This window comes from Taudactylus pleione, unplaced genomic scaffold (genome assembly GCF_031769625.1).
Source record: "Taudactylus pleione unplaced genomic scaffold, aTauple2 ptg000465l, whole genome shotgun sequence".
In the NCBI taxonomy this organism is placed as follows: domain Eukaryota; kingdom Metazoa; phylum Chordata; class Amphibia; order Anura; family Myobatrachidae; genus Taudactylus; species Taudactylus pleione.
Genome location: NW_028284867.1, coordinates 118147 through 136719, shown reverse-complemented (window position 1 = coordinate 136719; position 18573 = coordinate 118147). Strand labels below are relative to the sequence as shown.

Genomic DNA, 18573 nt, shown 5'->3' with positions numbered 1-18573 from the left:
CACTGTAGTGCCCCCAGCTCACATTATGCCACGCAGTTCATGTTATGCCCCAGCGCCTTCCACACTGGGGATGTATCTATGTAGGGGGGGCCATAGGGTGGCTGCCCCGTTGTTAAGCCGGCACAGACCCCCTTCTACGTTTCTTGGTTTACTGCTGTTATGGGCAATTGCAGCATAATGCAAGTCCAGTACACTTATCCTGCGCCTTGCATTGCAGAAGGCTGCTGAGTAGTGTATTCTATCCCGAATCTCGTCATGCCAGCAAGAACGCCGTGCACCACTGACAAATCAATGGAACCTGTCAGCCTGACTGCAGGATGCAGGAGATTAATGTTACTCAGTTCCTGTGAGATTGGAGACAGATAGAAAAAGTAGAAATTGTGACATCACTGAATTGCAAAATCTCCAGCATGCTTAGGAGCAGTTACCAGCAAAAGGTTGCAATTATCTCTCCATTAAATATAGATTTTTTTTTTTTTTTTGAATTACAATACTTTTTGTCGGAGGGCGTTCATTATTACATACAAAAAAACATTATAAATTAAAAAATAATTAAATGTATATATAAGTACTACAGTGGAATTTTTTTTTCTAAAATATACAATTTTTAGATATATATTTTTTTAGATATATATTTTTCTTATATATATATATATATATATATATATAACATTTTTATTCCACTCTAGTGCTTATGTATTGTATTGATACCTTACAGTATAGATCTGGCTCTCACCAATTGACCTTTAAACTCTGGAAAAGACCTGAAATGTTTTTTTCAACAAAGGCCATGAAATCAAATAATAAAAAAAAATTTGTATTAATTTTCTGCGCTTAGAAACGTCTGTTACCAAAAACGCCCAAATGACTGGCAATCCCTTGAAGAATTCTCTGTCTGCAGCGATGCAGATTCCTTGTTTAATCTGCTTCCCTTGTTTGTTGGCCGACTGTCACAAAGCGTCGGGGGTCTCGTCCTGTTTTCTCTAACCCTTGTTTCCACCTACTAATTTGCTGTCACTGGCTCCCCCTAGTGAAGAAGAGAAGGAACTGGCATCGGCATGATTACACGGAGGCAGATGATGGTACAAAGCCTGTTCAAGCTGGAACAAGGACTTTCGTACAACAGCTGCGAGCGCGATCCTTCCCCAGGTACGTGTAGCGAGGCCAAAATGCAAGGGCTGGGTTACTGGCTCGTTCTGCGCCAGCTTGCTTTGCTAAGTCGTCTAATGGTGTAATTACAGTTTTACTTAAGTTTTTGTTTAAAATTTGCTGTAACTCCTAGCAGAGAGCTCTTTCCTTTCCAAACTCTCTGTTCATAGGTTGCTCTCACGTCCCTTGGGGGAGAGTTTAGACCTTCTAAAGAGGCAACTGGGTGCGTGGCCATAGCAACCAATCGGATTCTAGCAGTCATTTACCTAGTGAATCCTATAAAATGAAAGGCAGAAGCTGATTGGCTGCTATCAGCAACAGGTCTACGTGTTCCGTTTGGAAAGTTTGCTAAATCCTTCCTTCCCCACCCCTTGTGTTTTGAGCAGGGCGTTGAGGTCTCAAACTTTGCCGCGTTCAGGTTATTTAAACTCTGCAAATAATTCTATTGCGGTGATTTTGCAGCGCTGACGAGATTCTGTTGCGGATGAATGGCAGCCAGCTGACACAGAGGTACTTGGAAAAGCATGGATTCAATCTTCCGATTATGGTGCCACAACTGGACGACCTGGGGCTCAGACTGCCGCCCCCCAAGTTTTCTGTAATGGACGTGGAGCGCTATGTTGGTAAGGACTAAGTGGGAATAATCCCACTTCATAAGCAACTTTATTCATCCTATGAATGATCTGTACATCACTGTTATTATTGGCATTTCTTTTTATAGTGGCACCAAACTTACAGCCGGTCATAGAGGCATGCAATATTCTGCTTATTTATACGTAACGCTGCCATTGTGTGACAGATGTTATAGAATGGAATAATGTCTTTTAGTTGCAGCAAAGGATTGTACAAGGCACAAACAGTCCAAATGTTGATGCAGGAGGTGTGTAGTGAAGGTGACCGCTAATTGGTCCAGTCACCGACCAGTCAACTTCAACCTTCAATACACGCCTTCCGGCCATTGCTATTTAACCTCACCTTGAGTCCTCTATATAGTTCTCTATATGGGAGAAGGGGATGCTAACAACACTTTTTAGACCTCCAGTCTGTCCGCCCTTTAATGGACAAGTCCAGTTTGGTGACCCCCACCAGCCTGTCGCAAACCCAATCACAGTCCAGTTGTCGCCTGGTTTGAAACATAGTCCTGTAAACAGCATTTTGTGCATGTAGATAGAAACTGCTGATGCCAGCTGGATGGATGCAGCGGTGGGGGCCGGGTGTAGGAATAAGACCGCATTAAAGGCACAAGCTAGGTGGGCTCTACGGCAGTGTGTATAAGGAATTATTGCACATGGTATAAGGGTTATGTGTGCAAAATCCATCTTTTGGTCCTTCTCACATTGTCTTCCCATGCACAGGAATATTGCTGGTAAGTGTGTGATACGAAGTGTCTGCTGTAGCATCGTTGAGACAGATGTGAGCCATGTCCGAGCTATAATTAGACGCCGTTATCTGAACCACGCATTATGTGAGAGCCGTCCCCGCACGCTTGTTCAGTGCCGTAGTGGGACTTCCACAGCAGTAATCTGCAATATGTTCCCTCACTCTCCCTGCGTTTCACCCAGGTCCAGAAAGCCAGACTCTGTAATCTGTGTTTTGGCTGCTTTCCCACTTGCTTATTAAGTCTGGAGCACGATTCTGCCTCATACTTGTTTATCTGTGTTTTATCGATGCAATTATTTGAGACGTCGGTGCGGTTCCTGGCATGGGCGTAGTAAGGGCACCAGATGGCGTAATGCCCATGGGTAAGGAGGGCAGGCGTGTTGACGTGAAATGTGTGGAGATCAGGTAGTGCTGCTGCAGACAGCCGTACATAGGGTGATTTGTGCCCCGGAGACTATTAAAGTGAGGTTGCTACTTTCTATCTGGTTCGTTGCGTTTATCCGTATCCGACATCTCCATTGAGTTCTGTGTGTGTTCAGCTACCATGGGTTTGCTTCAACCTATGTCTGTTTTCCTTGACAACTTTGTAAGTTGTCAGAGAGTAACGAGAAGGTTTCGCACGCCGTTGTGCCTTCAGATTGCAGAAGCTCCTTTATGTAGGCGGCAGCTTGTGTATTAGGGTTTATCTGTCTATTTTAACTGTCAAGTTGACTTATTGAAAAAAAAATAAAATAGTTTTAGTCGTAGATTAAGCTGTTAAATGACTGTTTTAGCTTCGTATACTGGGATACGCGGGTGTCTGTAAGGTTCCAGAGCTGCACTGCACCCTAAGTTTACCGCTGGGCTGGTTTGCAATGGTAAACTCCATATTGTCACGAATGTGAAGTTCGCTGAGAAGGACCTTGTCACCTGCTGGGCAGCGAGAGTAGAGATGAGAGCAGCGTGGGGCTAGTACAGCCATCTTGGACACTGGCGAATGGTGCAATAGAGTACATATGCACTTTAGTGTTTTTCAATCTTGGTCGTTAAAACACCCTATTAGTCCAGGTTTTAAGGATATCCGTGGTTGAGCACAGGTGACTTAATTAATGCTGCAGTCATTTTGATTTAATCATCTGTGCTCAGGCATGAATATCCCCCAAACCTGGACTGTAAGGGGTGTCTTGAGGACCATGTTTGGGAAACACTGCCTTAAGTCCCATTGGATCGCAATTGGTCTATTATTAAACTCCTGAGCTGGTGTTTGACTTGTTTCACCTTTTTCTCCCCAGGTGGGGACAAGATCATTGATGTCATCGATGTGGCGAGGCAAGCCGACAGCAAGATGAAGCTCCGGAACTTTGTGAAATATTTCATGAACCCCGACAGACCCAAAGTATTAAATGTCATCAGCCTGGAGTTCTCAGACACCAAGTGAGCATACCAAGTGCCAGGCGCTAAAACTAGCGTAATAATATATGCCGTGGCAAGCGGGTACCATTTAGGCTTTTGTTGAAAGTGGATCGTGAGATTGGTTAAAGAGATGGATGTTTTTTTTTTGTTTTTTTGTTTTTTAGTGTCTCTTTTAAATAAAATTACCCTTCCAATGCATGTTTCCTGTGAGATTTCAGCTTCTGTGGCGTAATACTGTTTAGTTTAGTTGCTAAGGGTAACGGACACTGCCATGCAGATTTTGAATGGTCTGGTCCACTCCTTTAAACTTTGGCCTGGCTGGGCAATACTTTCTCTGTCACCTGCATGCCAGACCGGTAGATGGCCTGTCTAGATCTTGGGCACCAATATATGGATTCCAGTGATAGCGCCCTTGTCCTATATTCTTAGGCGGCTGCTCCCACGCACTGCCTCCCTTCCATTTTGATCTTTTTAGGGTTTGACATCGAGTTGATTAGGGCCATTAAGTAGATTTGACCTTTTTTCTCTTGTGATTCCAGGATGGCGGAGCTGGTCAAAGTGCCAGACATCAGTAAAAAACTGTCTTGGGTAGAGAACTACTGGCCGGACGACTCTGTCTTCACAAAACCCTTTGTTCAAAAGTATTGTCTGATGGGGGTGGAAGACAGCTACACCGACTTCCACATAGACTTTGGTGGGACCTCCGTCTGGTATCATGTCCTGTGGGTGAGTAATGGACCTTTTAATAAGTATCATCCGTGTCATATGCAGCAACAGATTTAGTTTTTAAACTTTTAAGAACAACTGAGAGACCGGTGTTCTACCCAGGAACAGTATAGAGCAGATAAGTGCTTATTCTCTCATATAGAGCTCCTCACGGTAAGCCAGTGTCCCCTGGATCGCCGTGGTCCTTACAACGCTGCTCTGATTCCCATGTGCGTTGTACGGGCTCACGGAACACCTCGCATCTCAGAGAATGTGACATTGAGCCCTCCGGCGTCATGCTCACACAGCTTAGAAGCCACATAAAAGAGATGATACTGTACATCTACACGTTGGTGGGTCCGTTCACTGAGCACTTGTGTTTGGTGGTCTGCAGGGGGAAAAGATCTTCTACTTGATAAAGCCCACAGATGAGAACTTGGCACTGTACGAATCGTGGAGCTCCTCGGTTACCCAGAGCGAGGAGTTTTTTGGGGACAAAGTGGACAACTGTTACAAGTGTGTGGTGAAACAGGGGCACACGCTCTTTGTCCCAACAGGTAAATGAGTTTTCTGATATTTATACTGGTTTTATTTGTTTTGATTTAAGTTACAATCTCAGCGATAGCACCTCAGAGTAAGGTTACTATACAGGGGTTGGTACGGGATCCTGGCGTGTTGGGATGCCGGTGGTCAGAATACCGACAGCGGCTCCCCGACAGAATTTGGTAAGTATCCTGACCCCTAACCTTCCCCTCCCATAGCCTAACCATAACTTTCCCCTGCTGTAACCAAACCCAAACACTCCCCCCTAGTGCCTAACCTTTTGCTCCTGCAGCCTAACCTTCCCCTCCCGCAGCCTAACCCTCCCCCTAGTGCCTAATCCTAACTTTCCCCTTCCGCAGCCTAACGCTAACCCTGCCCCTAGTGCCTAACCCTAATCTTCCCCTCCCGCAGCCTAACCCTCCCCCTAGTTCCTAACCCTCCCCCTAGGGCCTAACCCTAACCTTCCCCCTAGTGCCTAACCTTCCCCTCTTGCAGCCCAACCCTCCCCCTAGTGCCTAACCCTCCCCCCTATAGTGCCTAACCCTAACCTTCCCCTCCTGCAGTCTAAGCCTCCCCCTAGTGCCTAACCCTAACCTTCCCCTCCCGCAGCCTAACCCTTGCTCTAGTGCTTAACCCCTATCCATAAAACTAACCCTAATACTTACCATCGGGATTCTGACTGCCAGGATGCCGACTACATTCTCTATACAGAATGCACAAATTGCACTACGCAATCCCCTCAATGCCCGACTCCTATCCTTTCTTTAGAACCCTCTGAGATAGAAATTAGCAGCACAAGCTCAGTGTGCATAAAGTTTATTCTGAGTAAGACATCAAAGAGAAGTCGTTAATGTATCCATCTTTATCAAGTGACTATTGCGCCTAGCAGGGCCTAGACTGCGTTAGTGATTTGACCTGTGAGAAGTCACGTTACGGATTGCTGACTCTTGTAGAACGTACTGAACGTACAACATGCTCGTTATACAGTGCGCTGGGGATCTCCCAAATTGTCAGCAGAGAGTGTCGCACATGTAGCCAGTCTCATAGTGAAAAAAAGTGCAGCAGGCGGATTTCTATGGATAGTGCTACAGGTTTTCTAAACGCTAAGTTATTGCTGATTTGATGTATCCTAATCTGGTTTCAGGCTGGATTCACGCTGTCCTCACGTCTCAGGATTGCATGGCCTTTGGTGGGAACTTTCTGCACAACCTAAACATTGGAATGCAACTCAGGTGAGTCTGCGTCAAGATAGATTTATTACACGATGAAGATTTCTACTTGGCATTACCTACCAGATGTCCCCTCCCACAATGTGCAACATGCTCCTCCCCCATCCTGACCTTTAATTAAGGATTATTAAATGGGAAAAGTACAGAGGTTTTTTTTTTTCTTTTTTTAAACCCTCATTTAGAAACCATTAGTTATGATACCTGACCTAGACAAATCTCTTATTCACAGGTGTTATGAGATGGAAAAAAGACTGAAGACCCCAGATCTCTTCAAGTTCCCTTTTTTTGAGGCTATTTGTTGGTTTGTGGCCAAAAATCTACTTGAAACTTTGAAAGGTAAAGTTCTCCTCCTATTTCTGCAGAGCTCGCACCTCTGCAAATGTTGCCGCACCTGATCCTAGTAACGAGCTCTGCTCGTGTAAATCTGACTCATTAAATAAGTTGATCGTTAAGGTTTTACTTTTTTCCTGCTGTTTTATGGTGTAAATATACAACTTCCGGGTAATTGTTTTCCACACTATCACAACATAGGGCCTGATTCAGACCCACTCGCGAGCGGCTGTCCGCTCGCAAGTGGGTCGATGTTCTGGACTGAGCATGCGCACGACGGAGGGAGCTCCGTCGTGCGCATGCGCCAGACGCGACAAGCGAAGGAAAGTCCTTCGCTCGTTGTGTCTGATCAAAGGGGGCGTGCTGTCGATGTTGATTGACAGCACGCCCCCTTTGGTAGGCGTGCTGGGGGCGTTCCCACGGGAACGCCTCCCGTCAGAAGCCGGCCCACTGACATCACTAGTGATGTCAGTGGGAGTGATTTTGGCTCTGATAGAGCCAAAATCACTCCGGAGCTTGCGGTTGAAAACCTCAACCACAGGCTCCGGCTCGCAGATTCGATGGTTGCGATGGTCACGACCATCGCGGCCATCAAAATGCACGCTCGTATAGCCTGTGGGTGGTGACCCACAGCTATATGAGCGTCCAGGAGGACGCTCCATTTTCATGGAGGCCGGCCCTCATTCAGAGCGTGCGCTCTGCTCGGAGCGTACGGCTCTGAATGAGGGCCATTGTTCCAACAAAGTAAGAAATAATGGCTTTTATGGGAGGGAAGTTTGAGGGTCCAGACCTAACTCCAGATGGGTCAGTTAGATTCTAATGCAAACTATAAAAAGCGTTCATGTGCTTTATTTCCACCAGAAGTCGCCAGGAAAAAAACACAACAACATAATTTCCATATCGCCTAATTAACTGGGAAAAGGGAATTTCAAAAATATATAGATGTGTTTTCAAACAACTAAGGGGTATATTTACTAAAGTGAGAGTTTTTAGAAGTGGAGATGTTGCCCATAGCAACCAATCAGATTCTACTTAACATTTAACTAGCACCTTCTAGAAGATAATGGTTAGAATCTGGTTGCTATGGGCAACATCTCCGTTTCTAAAAACTCTCGCTTTAGTGAATATATTCCCTAGCGTTTATACGCCATAAGTCGCGAGTTGACCAACGCAATTCAGACACTCCGAGAGGAGTAATGTTAATTCTTCTTTAAATGTTGCGTCTTGGTTATATTGCAGATGTAGCGAACCACAACTCCTAGTGTAACTGTTGTGAAAAACGAGCTCTATGTATTTTTACTGTGGCAATAATATGTTAGCTTGTGTCAACAAGTGATAAATCAATAAAGCAGTAAAAGTTAGAGCTAATAAGTCATTAAACCGATGATTACTGATAATTGTATATCTCTCCTCCAATATTTTCTGCACCTCTAAGAAGCCTGGTTAGTGCGGCAATAGGCCATTTATGAATGGAAAGCCGCCTTATCCTAAAATTGCCTTATCACTTCCCTCTGGTTCATCAGTAGTACCCGGGAGTCTCTGTTTCCGGTCTCTGCTCCGTGCTTGGAGAGAGAGCCGGGTAAGGCTGGATGGTATCAGGATTGGGGGTATTCAGTCCGTGGAAATGACCAGCGCAGCTATTTGCCGCGACTTTCGCAACAATGTATGAGGACACACCTGTACAGTGCATCCGGAAAGTAGGCACAACGCTTCGCTTTTTCCACATTTTGTTATGTTACAGCCTTATTCCACAATTTTATAAATTGTTTATTGTCCTCAAAATTCTACACACAATACCCCATAATGACAACGTGTAAAAAGTTTTTTTGCTAATTTAATTTAAAAAAAAAAAACCAACTAAAAAATCGCATGTACATAAGTAGTCACAGCCTTTGCTCAATACTTTGTTGATGCACCTTTGGCAGCAATTACAGCCTCAAGTCTTTTTGAATATGATGCCACAAGCTTGACACACCTATCTTTGGGCAGTTTTTTGCCCATTCCTCTTTGCAGCACCTCTCAAGCTCCATTAGGTTGGATGGGAAGCGTCGGTGCACAGCCATTTTCAGATCTCTCCAGAGATGTTCAATTGGATTCAAGTCTGGGCACTGGCTGGGCCACTCAAGGACATTCACAGAGTTGTCCTGAAGCCACTCCTTTGATATCTTGACTGTGTGCTTAGGGTCGTTGTCCTGCTGAAAGATGAACCGTCGACCTAGTCTGAGGTCAAGAGCGGTCTGGAGCAGGTTTTCATTCTGGATGTCTCTGTACATTGCTGCATTCATATTTCCCTCTATCCCGACTAGTCTCCTAGTTTCTGCTGCTGAAAAACATCCCCACAGTATGATGCTGCCACCACCATGCTTCACTGTAGGGATGGTATTGTCCTGGTGATGAGCGGTGCCTGGTTTCCTTCAAACATAACGCCTGGCATTCATGCCAAAGAGTTCAATCTTTGTCTCTCATGGTCTGAGAGTCCTTCAGGTGCAAACTCCAGGTGGGCTGCCATGTGCTTTTTACTAAGGAGTGGCTTCCGTCTGGCCACTCTACCATACAGACCTGATTGGTGGATTGCTGCAGAGATGATTGTCCTTCTGGAAGGCTCTCCTCTCTCCACAGAGGAATGCTGTAGCTCTGACAGAGTGACCATTGGGTTCTTGGTCACCTCACTGACTAGGGCCCTTCTCCCCTGATCGCTCAGTTTAGACAGCCGGCCAACTCTAGGAAGAGTCTTGGTGGTTCCGAACTTCTTCCATTTACGGTTGATGGAGGCCACTGTGCTCATTGGGACCTTCAAAGCAGCAGATATTTTTCTGTACCCTTCACCAGATTTGTGCCTCGAGACAATCCTGTCTCGGAGGTTTACAGACAATTCCTTGGACTTCATGCTTGGTTTGTGCTCTGACATGCACTGTCAAGTGTGGGACCTTATATAGACAGGTGTATGCCTTTCAAAATCATGTCCAATGAATTGAATTTACCACAGGTGGACTCCAATTATGCTGTAGGAACATCTCAAGGATGGTCAGTGGAAACAGGGTGCACCTGAGCTTAATTTTGAGCTTCATGGCAAAGAGCTTCATGTAATGTGATTTCTTAGTGTTTTTAGTTTTTTTTTAATTAAATTTGCAAAAATCTCAAAAAACCTTTTTACATGTTGTCATTATGGGGTATTGTAAATAGAATTTTGAGGATAAACATGAATTTATTCCATTTTGGAATAAGGCTGTAACTTAACAAAATGTGCAAAAAGTGAAGCGTTGTGAATACTTTCCGGATGCACTGTATGTCTGCAGTTGTGGACTTTATTAAAGACGCGTCAACAGCTGATTGGATTTCACTTTTCTTCCTTTAGAGCTAAGAGAAGATGGTTTCCATCCTCCAAACTATTTAAAGCACGGTGTGAAAGCGTTAATTACTGCACTGAAGAGCTGGATGAAAAAAGAGGTGAGTAGGTCCGAGGCTTATAAACGAAATGCAGATTTAAATTTGTTTACAAAAAAAAAAAAGAACTTAGAAACTGTTGTAAAACAAAGAACGTAGATATATTGAATTCAATAATTTTGCCATACTGTATAATGAAATAAATGGGCTTGCTGTAAGCACAGATGGGGGAGTACCAAATGACCGCTGGGCTTCCCATCCCTGCCAAACCTGCCCTTGCCATTAGTAACCATGAGGACGCTGATGATATAATGTGAGTGACCTGGCTGCGTCTTCTCTTTCTCTCTAGTCTGTAGCAGAACATGCGTTTGAGATCCCAGAGAACATCAGACCCGGGAATCTTATTAAAGAGTTATCTAAAGTGATTCGCTCTGTTGAGGTAAGAGCATTGCGCCAAAAGCGATTTGCTGTTTTTTTGTTTTTGTTTTTTTTTATTGTATGAATCATAAAATTTAACAATAAAAATTGTAATCATACTGCAATGATAAATCAAAAGGAAAACGCATAGTACAAAACCCCCCCCTTCAAAAAAACATGAATCACAAGTGAACACGCCATATGATATTGCTACATAAGAAAATGTGATGCATAAAATAAGTGTTTATTTTTTTGTATACATTCTGGTGCCGCTCTAAGGAAAAAAAAAAAGCTGCTTAGGTGCAATTAGGTTATATGGCGTTCTCTGTGCATCGTTGAAGCTTGGGTTATATGGCGTTCTCTGTGCATCGTTGAAGCTTGGGTTATATGGCGTTCTCTGTGCATCGTTGAAGCTTGGGTTATATGGCGTTCTCTGTGCACCGTTGAAGCTTGGGTTATATGGCGTTCTCTGTGCATCGTTGAAGCTTGGGTTATATGGCGTTCTCTGTGCAACATTGAAGCTTGGGTTATATGGCGTCCCCGGCGCACCATTGAAGCTTGGGTTATATGGCGTCCCCAGCGCACCATTGAAGCTTGGGTTATATGGCGTCCCCAGCGCACCATTGAAGCTTGGGTTATATGGCGTCACCAGCGCACCATTGAAGCTTGGGTTATATGGCGTCACCAGCGCACCATTGAAGCTTGGGTTATATGGCGTCACCAGCGCACAATTGAAGCTTGGGTTATATGGTGTCACCAGCGCACCATTGAAGCTTGGGTTATATGGTGTCACCAGCGCACCATTGAAGCTTGGGTTATATGGTGTCACCAGCGCACCATTGAAGCTTGGGTTATATGGTGTCACCAGCGCACCATTGAAGCTTGGGTTATATGGTGTCACCAGCGCACCATTGAAACTTGGATTATATGGCATCCCGAGCACACCATTGAAGCTTAGGTTGTATTCCCACTACAGCCCTAAAGCTGGCCACACACTAGACCAACTTTCATCCAACCAGCCAACTAGTTGATTGGTTGGAATGAAAATCTGGTAAGGAATGAAAGCAAATGACAATCAGCAATTTGCTCCCAAAGGCCGGAAAATGGACATAAACTGTTGTTTTAACAAATTTGTCTGACGACCATTTTTATCTGTTTTCTGGCATTTAGGAGCAAATTGCTGATCATCATTTACTCCCATCCGTTACCAGATTTTCATTCCAACCAATCAACAAGTTGGATGGTTGGATGTAAGTTGGTCTAGTGTGTGGCCAGCTTTACTGTGTGGAGTTTGTATATTCTCCCTGTGCTTGCATGGTTTTTTCTCCGGGTGCTCCAGTTTCCTCCCACACTCCAAAAAGTATACAGGTAGGTTAATTGACTCCCCCCCAAAAAAATCACCCTAGTGTGTATATGTGTGAGCATGTGTTACGGAATATAGATTGTGATCTCCACTGGGGCAGGGACTGATGTGAATGGGAAAATATTCTCTGTAAAGTGCTGCGGGATATGCGTGCGCTATATAAATAACTAGTAATAATAATAATGGCGTCCCCAGTGCACCATTGAAGCTTGGGTTATATAGTGTCCCTAGTGCACCGGGGATGCGGCCGCCGGTCTCAATACCAACATCCAAATCCCGACAAGGGACTTAAGATAGGCGTCGAAATACCGACGCCTATCTTAATCCCGACTCCTATCTTAATCACTGGTTGACGCCAGACCAAATGAGGTGGGTTAGGTATCCCCAGGGAGAAGTTAGGGTTAGACATCACCCCAGGAGGGTTAGGTTCAGGGTGCGGTAAGTGGGGGGGTTTAAGGTTTGGCACACCCGGGGGGAGGTTAGGGTTAGGCACTAGCGGGGGAGGTTAGGGTTAGGCACTAGCGGGGGAGGTTAGGGTTAGGCACCACCGGGGGAAGTTAGGGTTAGGCACGCCCCCAGGAGGGTTAGGTTCAGGGTGCGGTAAGGGGGGGGTTTAAGGTTTGGACACCTTCGGGGAGAGGTTAGGGTTAGGCACTAGCGGGGGAGGATAGGGTTAGGCACTAGCGGGGGAGGTTAGGCACCACCGGGGGGAAGTTAGGGTTAGGCACCACCCCCAGGAGGGTTGGGTTTAGGGTGCGGTAAGGGGGGGTTTAGGGTTTGGCACCCCTGGGGGCAGGTTAGGGGTAGACACTAAGGGGAGTGTTAGGGGGGAAGAGGAGTAGGGATCTTCTCCTTTCGGGCTGCCGGCTGCCGTGTCTTTTCTTAGCTGTACCAACTGCTTGTGTGACTGGAGGTAACAGACTTAGCAGATGTGATTTATGTTTCTTTATTCAGCTTCCACATTAATTCTTGTGAAGTAATATGTCTTTTGCCATTAATTATGAAAGAGGAAGGAAATACTCCATCACACTCCATTGCAGCATAGCACTGGTAGGCAGTGTGATTTTTATCTGCATTATATTAATAAAGGTGGACTCCATTAAATATAAATATTGCCTGATGAAGCCGTCCATTGTACAGAGAATCGCGTCGCACGTACCCATCCGAGTGAGAATTGTGTTTTTCAGTTTTTATTTATTTTTTTACCTACGATGTTTTAACTTGTTTAATTCAGTGCTGCTACATATGTTTTATTGGTTACATTCTTCTTATTTCATGTGCCGATTTTGTTAGCCAAACCTCATTTAATGGCGACATTCTTATATCTTACACTCCGGTTTTTGCTTGAAGTGCTACTTAGGGGCATATTTACTAAAGTGCGGGTTATAAGAAGTGTAGGTGTTGCCCATAGCAACCAATCAGATTCTAGCTATTATCTTCTAGAAGGGGCTAGATAAATTAGTAGAATCTGGTTGCTATGGGCAACATCTCCACTTCTAAAAACCCGCACTTTAGTAAATATACTCCCGATAGTCTAAATAAAACATTATTTTACCTTTTTATTGGATGATCTCTCTATCACTGGCAGCTCCCGGAAGTGATTAATGAATTAATGAGTCCTGAGTCACACCGTGGTTGGTACGTTTTGGGTATACTGTACATTTATTCTACTATTTCAGGGTCCCTATTCCAGAGACAAACGTGCCATAAACTGTTGTACTATTTGGTAAATTCCTCATTCTCCTAGGCTCCAGGAGATTTACCCTGTCCAAATATTCTGATGATAAACGTATTGGTTTCTTTGTCGAGGTGCCCGTCGGATCATCATCTCCAACCTATTATTTTATAAACTGTACTTTGATCTACTTCAAAGCTGATTGGTTGCTATGGGCAACCTCTCCACTGGTCCACACTTCTTCACACTTTTCACTGCTTGATCCATAAACCCCCTTAAGGAGCGTACACACTACACGATATGCTCCCTGAGCGATATCGTGTAGTGTGTCCCCGGCAGGCTGTGCTCAGTGTCGTTCATGACATTGAGCACAGCCGCTGAACGATATCATTAACGATATCGTTCAGCGCCGGGCTCTCTCCCCCATTCCCCAACATGCAGCAACCTGACGAGGTCGTCAGATTGTGCTGCATGTTCAGGCGATGGACAATGTCGGAAACGACCAGCAGGAGTGCGCATCGCTGGTCGTTTCCGACATAACAGTGCACGATTACTGAGCGATTGCACGATTACGATGTCGTAATCGTGCAGTCGCTCAGTAATATCGCCCAGTGTGTACCCACCATTAGTATGCTCCAGTAAATGACTACGTGTCACCCCCCCCTTAAGGATTCCGCAATGAGCTAAATTAAAAGGAAATGTATCTAAAATTGCATCCAACACAAGAAGGAAACAGTAGTTAATAAATAAAATATTCACTGTTCCTTAAATGTCAGTCTCTTCCCGACCCTTTAACATCTCAGCAGATGGCCTTTACTATTGCGTATCTGCGAGTCGTTCAGATGTACATAGCCCTACCCCCACTGTCTTAATACCCAGATGTTCCTTGCAATATTTGCACACGCTGTATGTCACACAGGAACTCTTTCTGCCTCCCTTATTATTGAATTCTTTTTACCGTATACAGTTTTATCTCGCTTTACAAAGTTACTGCCGGCTTTACAGTGCAATATCGCCTAATATAACCCTGCCGAACAGTCTTCTGTATTTAAATCCATCTCGAAGCAATATTGTGTACAGAAAACCGTTTTTTATTGACTGCTCGGCTTCCTGCGTTGATTTCATCAGGGAATCTGTAAATTCAATTACCTAATGCTGAAAGTATCTCCCTACCACAAAGTCCCCGCAGACTACAGATGTGCCATTTCAGTGCTGCAGAGAGTGAGGGATCTATAATCTATGAGAAACCTTCTTCCGTCCTGTAGACGCAGGATCCGCGCGCGCACAGCCACGTTCTGTTCATGAGTTTTGCTTGACAAAATGTCTTGATCATTGCGCAAAGACGAGATCCGGTGATGGAAACACAGCTGCAGATGTCATTATTGCAATAGGGAGATGTGTGATTCAAATGAAAGCACTTTGCAGTTGAAACCAGAATACAGGTTCTGTATCGTTTATGCGCCTATGAGCGGTTTTGTCGCGGCTGCAGCTGCTCCCATCTAAAGTGGGAGCTGTTCTATTGTCTTTTTTATGGGGGGGCGCCCATCACTATCACGGATGTCACGTGCACAATGCCGGGGATTAGCAGTTTAAGGGGTGTATTTACTAAGGAGTATTAGGAGACAAAGTGAGAAGGTGCCAGCCAATCAGCTCCCAACTGTCATTATTCAAACAGTGACAGGAGCTGATTGGCTGGCACCTTATCACTTTTCACTCTCTCTCCTAACACTGCTTAGTAAATAGACCCCTTAGCCTGTCTAAAGAGAAAAATAAGGTACCCAAAAGTCGGGCACGATGCAGTTCAGGAGCCCCAAAACCCTATTTTGGGCGTACAGGTATTTCTGTTCATACCTCAGGAGCATGCGAGGAGTGCACTATAAGTAATGGAAGCCCGAGCATTCGCGCCCAGTGGCACAAACAATTGAATATATCCGGTCACTTTCAATCAATTGAATTCCCCCATTAAAGTTCCTCCTATTAATTTTTTTAAAGAGATCCTTTAATATGCTTTTACTGAAATAAAGTGGTATTTATAGATATACATTAGCCATAAGATAATGCAGGTACAGATGTTTCTTTGCTCATCTAGCCTCAATACGCCACTCAGCGCAACATGTCTGGCGCGAGTGAGCCGCCAGGTCCCGCGCTCCTCTGCTAGTGTCGGGCGTTATTTTTCTGCCGAAAACGCGTCTCCGTTGCAATGCGACTAGGACGCACCAGGAGGCGCTGCTCAGTAATTTCATATCTGACCAATTGTATATCTGTGTGTGATTAAGTCTCTAAGTTGGCGTGGAAAAAAAAATCCGCGGCCGCTGCACCGTAGCACTTTGTATGCTGATTCTGGGGCACAGTCACTCACAGATATACAAGTGCTGCGTATCTGTCTCCTGGTTTGTCCTAGTTACATCACAATGTGGCCAAGACGCATTTTCAGGAAATAAGACAGTCGTTAACAGACGAGGCACACTGAGAGGGACACTTCTGTATGCTATGTGCTTAGAATGGGGGCGGGGGGGTTGTAACCCCTGTAACATTGGGAATGAGCCCTTAGTCCAAGCCTGCCCATCCTGTAGCTCTCCAGCTGTTGTGAAACGACAAGTCCCAGCATGCTTTACCTGCTAATCAGTGGGAGGGTATGCTGAACAGCTGAAAAGCCGGGATGTAGTCAGCTGGTCTAAATGCTGACGCTGATATCCCGACAAGGCAGTTAAGATAGGCGTTGAAATGCCGACGCCTATCTTAATCCCGACTCCGGAAAGCAGACGGACGGATGCCTGCACAAGGTAAGTCCGGGGCGCCCGTCCTCTTAGCTGCGGGAGGAGGGTTAGGGCAGTTAGCAGGGTTATCGTTAGGTTTTTTTTGGGGGGGAGGTGAGGGTTAGGCACCCCTAGAGGGAAGGGTTAGGGTGAGGCACCCCTGGGGGGGGGGGTTAGGTTTAGGCACGATGGAGGGGGACTTAGGTTCAGGAACTAACGGGCAGGGTTAGGGTTAGGCTACCAGAGGGAGGGTTAGGGGGGAAGGGTAAGTATACTTACCTGACCCCTGTCAGGATACCAACTGTCGGTATTCTGACAGGAGGCATCGCGACAGCCAGCATTACATACCGATTCCGAAGAGCCACAGGTTGGCCAGGCCTGGCTGTGTAACTCTGATCCTCCCAATAGGACAGATGTCCAGAGAACAGGCCATATTCTTGGAGGCCAAAATGAGCGTTGTGTAGAGAAAAGGGATGTGGCATAATTAGGAACGGGTGTAGCATCGCTTGTCCCAATTTTTCAATTGGAAAAATGTATGATTATTATTATTACTACTTTATTACACACCCGACATTTGCTTGTATACATCTGCATTACTTAAACACAGTGCAGGTATTCATCCATGCTGCAGTACTGTATTTAATTAGCCCTCCTCCGTCCCATTTATGAGATTAGATTAATTAGATTGACTATTGCACCGGTCAAGTGTTCCCATTAGCTCGAGAACTTATCAGGCAGATCCCATCAGGCACTATAACTGTAGCCCAGCATGGGGCCAGGCCAGTCCTCGTCCATAGGCATTTTTTTAATTTGTTAAGTTACTTGTAACGCACACACATTACGCAGCGCTTACCTGCCCCAGTGGAGCTTACAATCTAGTCCCTATCATATGTACACACACACCAGGATTAATATTTTGTCAGAAGCCAATTAACCTACCAGTATGTTATTTGGAGTGTGGACGGAAATCTGAGTGCCCCGGAGCGAACCAACGCAGAAACAGGGAGAATGTACAAACTCCACGCAGATGGGGCCTGAGCCAGGGTTTGTACATATGACCTCAGTGTTGTTAAGGCAGTTTTGCTAACCACTACTCTACTGTGCTGCCCACAACCTGTTCATCATCTGGTCTTGATCCAGTGTTTGATGGCATCAGTGATTTATTTTGGGCCTACAAGTTATGATATGTGCCCAGCTGGGTCTAAAATGTCCTCATTGCGTTTATGGTCATTTAAAATGTCACAAGCAGGTAAGACGCAGACTGCGCCCGCATCTGGAGCCTGATTTTTAAAGTACTGAATTCATGGGCACACCTGGCCACATGCTACTACATCGCAGCCGGCATCAGGCACCACAGCTCCTGGCGACTGGCAAGAGATCAGCCCGCTCTGACTAGTTTTGCCACCTAAAAGTGTGCCGAACGTACACACCGCGCTCTGCTGCCTGGTGACCGATTGACCTATGCCCGGCAGCTTTAAATGTCGTAAAATTAGATTCTTATTTTTTTTTTAGATGATGATCGTTTTGTTTCTATAGTGATCTTAGCTATAGATGATCGTTACAAATATATAGTTTGTATTATAGAGCCCCCTGAGTAACATTGTGTTGTGCCTCACAGGAAGAAGGGAGCAAGCCAGTCAAATCTCAGGGAATCCACGGGCTGTGCCCGCTCTCCCGATCCTCGCACGAGAAGTCATCGCATCTCTCCAGACGAAACGCCAGGCAGCTGCGAGACCATTCCAACAAGGCTCCCTCTAACCTCGATATCCTGGAGCATCACACCAGGGAGGTGCTGAAAAGGTTGGAAATGTCTCAGTGGGAAGAGGTTAGTATTTGTTTTACGGCTATCCTGGAAATCGCCGCCACTCCTGGTAGTCTCCCACGAAGAGACGTGATAAAGCGTGTGTATTCTCTTACGTGCATTCTACTCATCATGTTGGTGTGTTCCTATACCCTCCCGATACTTATTACTCTCGTGCTTTTTATCTGCAGATGTAGCAGCCGTGGTGGGCCACACGGAAATACCATAACACAAAAACGTGAATTTTTTTTAAAGCACGCTAATGAAATATATATATATTTTACAAAAAAAAAATATTGTTTCAATTTCCCTTTGTTGTTGTCTCTTGCTAATAATATTTTATGAGTGTATAATAATGTTTGGTTTTTTTGCAGTAACATTTTGTTATAAGTAAAAAAAATAAAAATTGATTGCTTCATTTGCTGGCAGAGCCTACAGTTATAATATGG

The 18573-nt window shown here is 45.1% G+C and overlaps 1 protein-coding gene across 2 annotated transcripts in view; it reads left to right on the top strand.

Annotated features, from left to right (window-relative positions):
* The window catches only part of KDM7A (lysine demethylase 7A), an 89360-nt gene that overhangs the window by 51989 nt on the left and 18798 nt on the right, over positions 1-18573 (top strand). For both annotated transcript variants that reach the window (XM_088448769.1, XM_088448770.1), the window contains exons 3-12: positions 1032-1149; positions 1612-1772; positions 3801-3942; positions 4461-4647; positions 5021-5183; positions 6314-6401; positions 6628-6734; positions 10084-10175; positions 10462-10551; positions 17942-18148. In XM_088448769.1, coding sequence (XP_088304895.1) covers positions 1032-1149; positions 1612-1772; positions 3801-3942; positions 4461-4647; positions 5021-5183; positions 6314-6401; positions 6628-6734; positions 10084-10175; positions 10462-10551; positions 17942-18148 — 1355 coding nt within the window. The remainder of the gene's footprint in view (positions 1-1031; positions 1150-1611; positions 1773-3800; positions 3943-4460; positions 4648-5020; positions 5184-6313; positions 6402-6627; positions 6735-10083; positions 10176-10461; positions 10552-17941; positions 18149-18573) is intronic.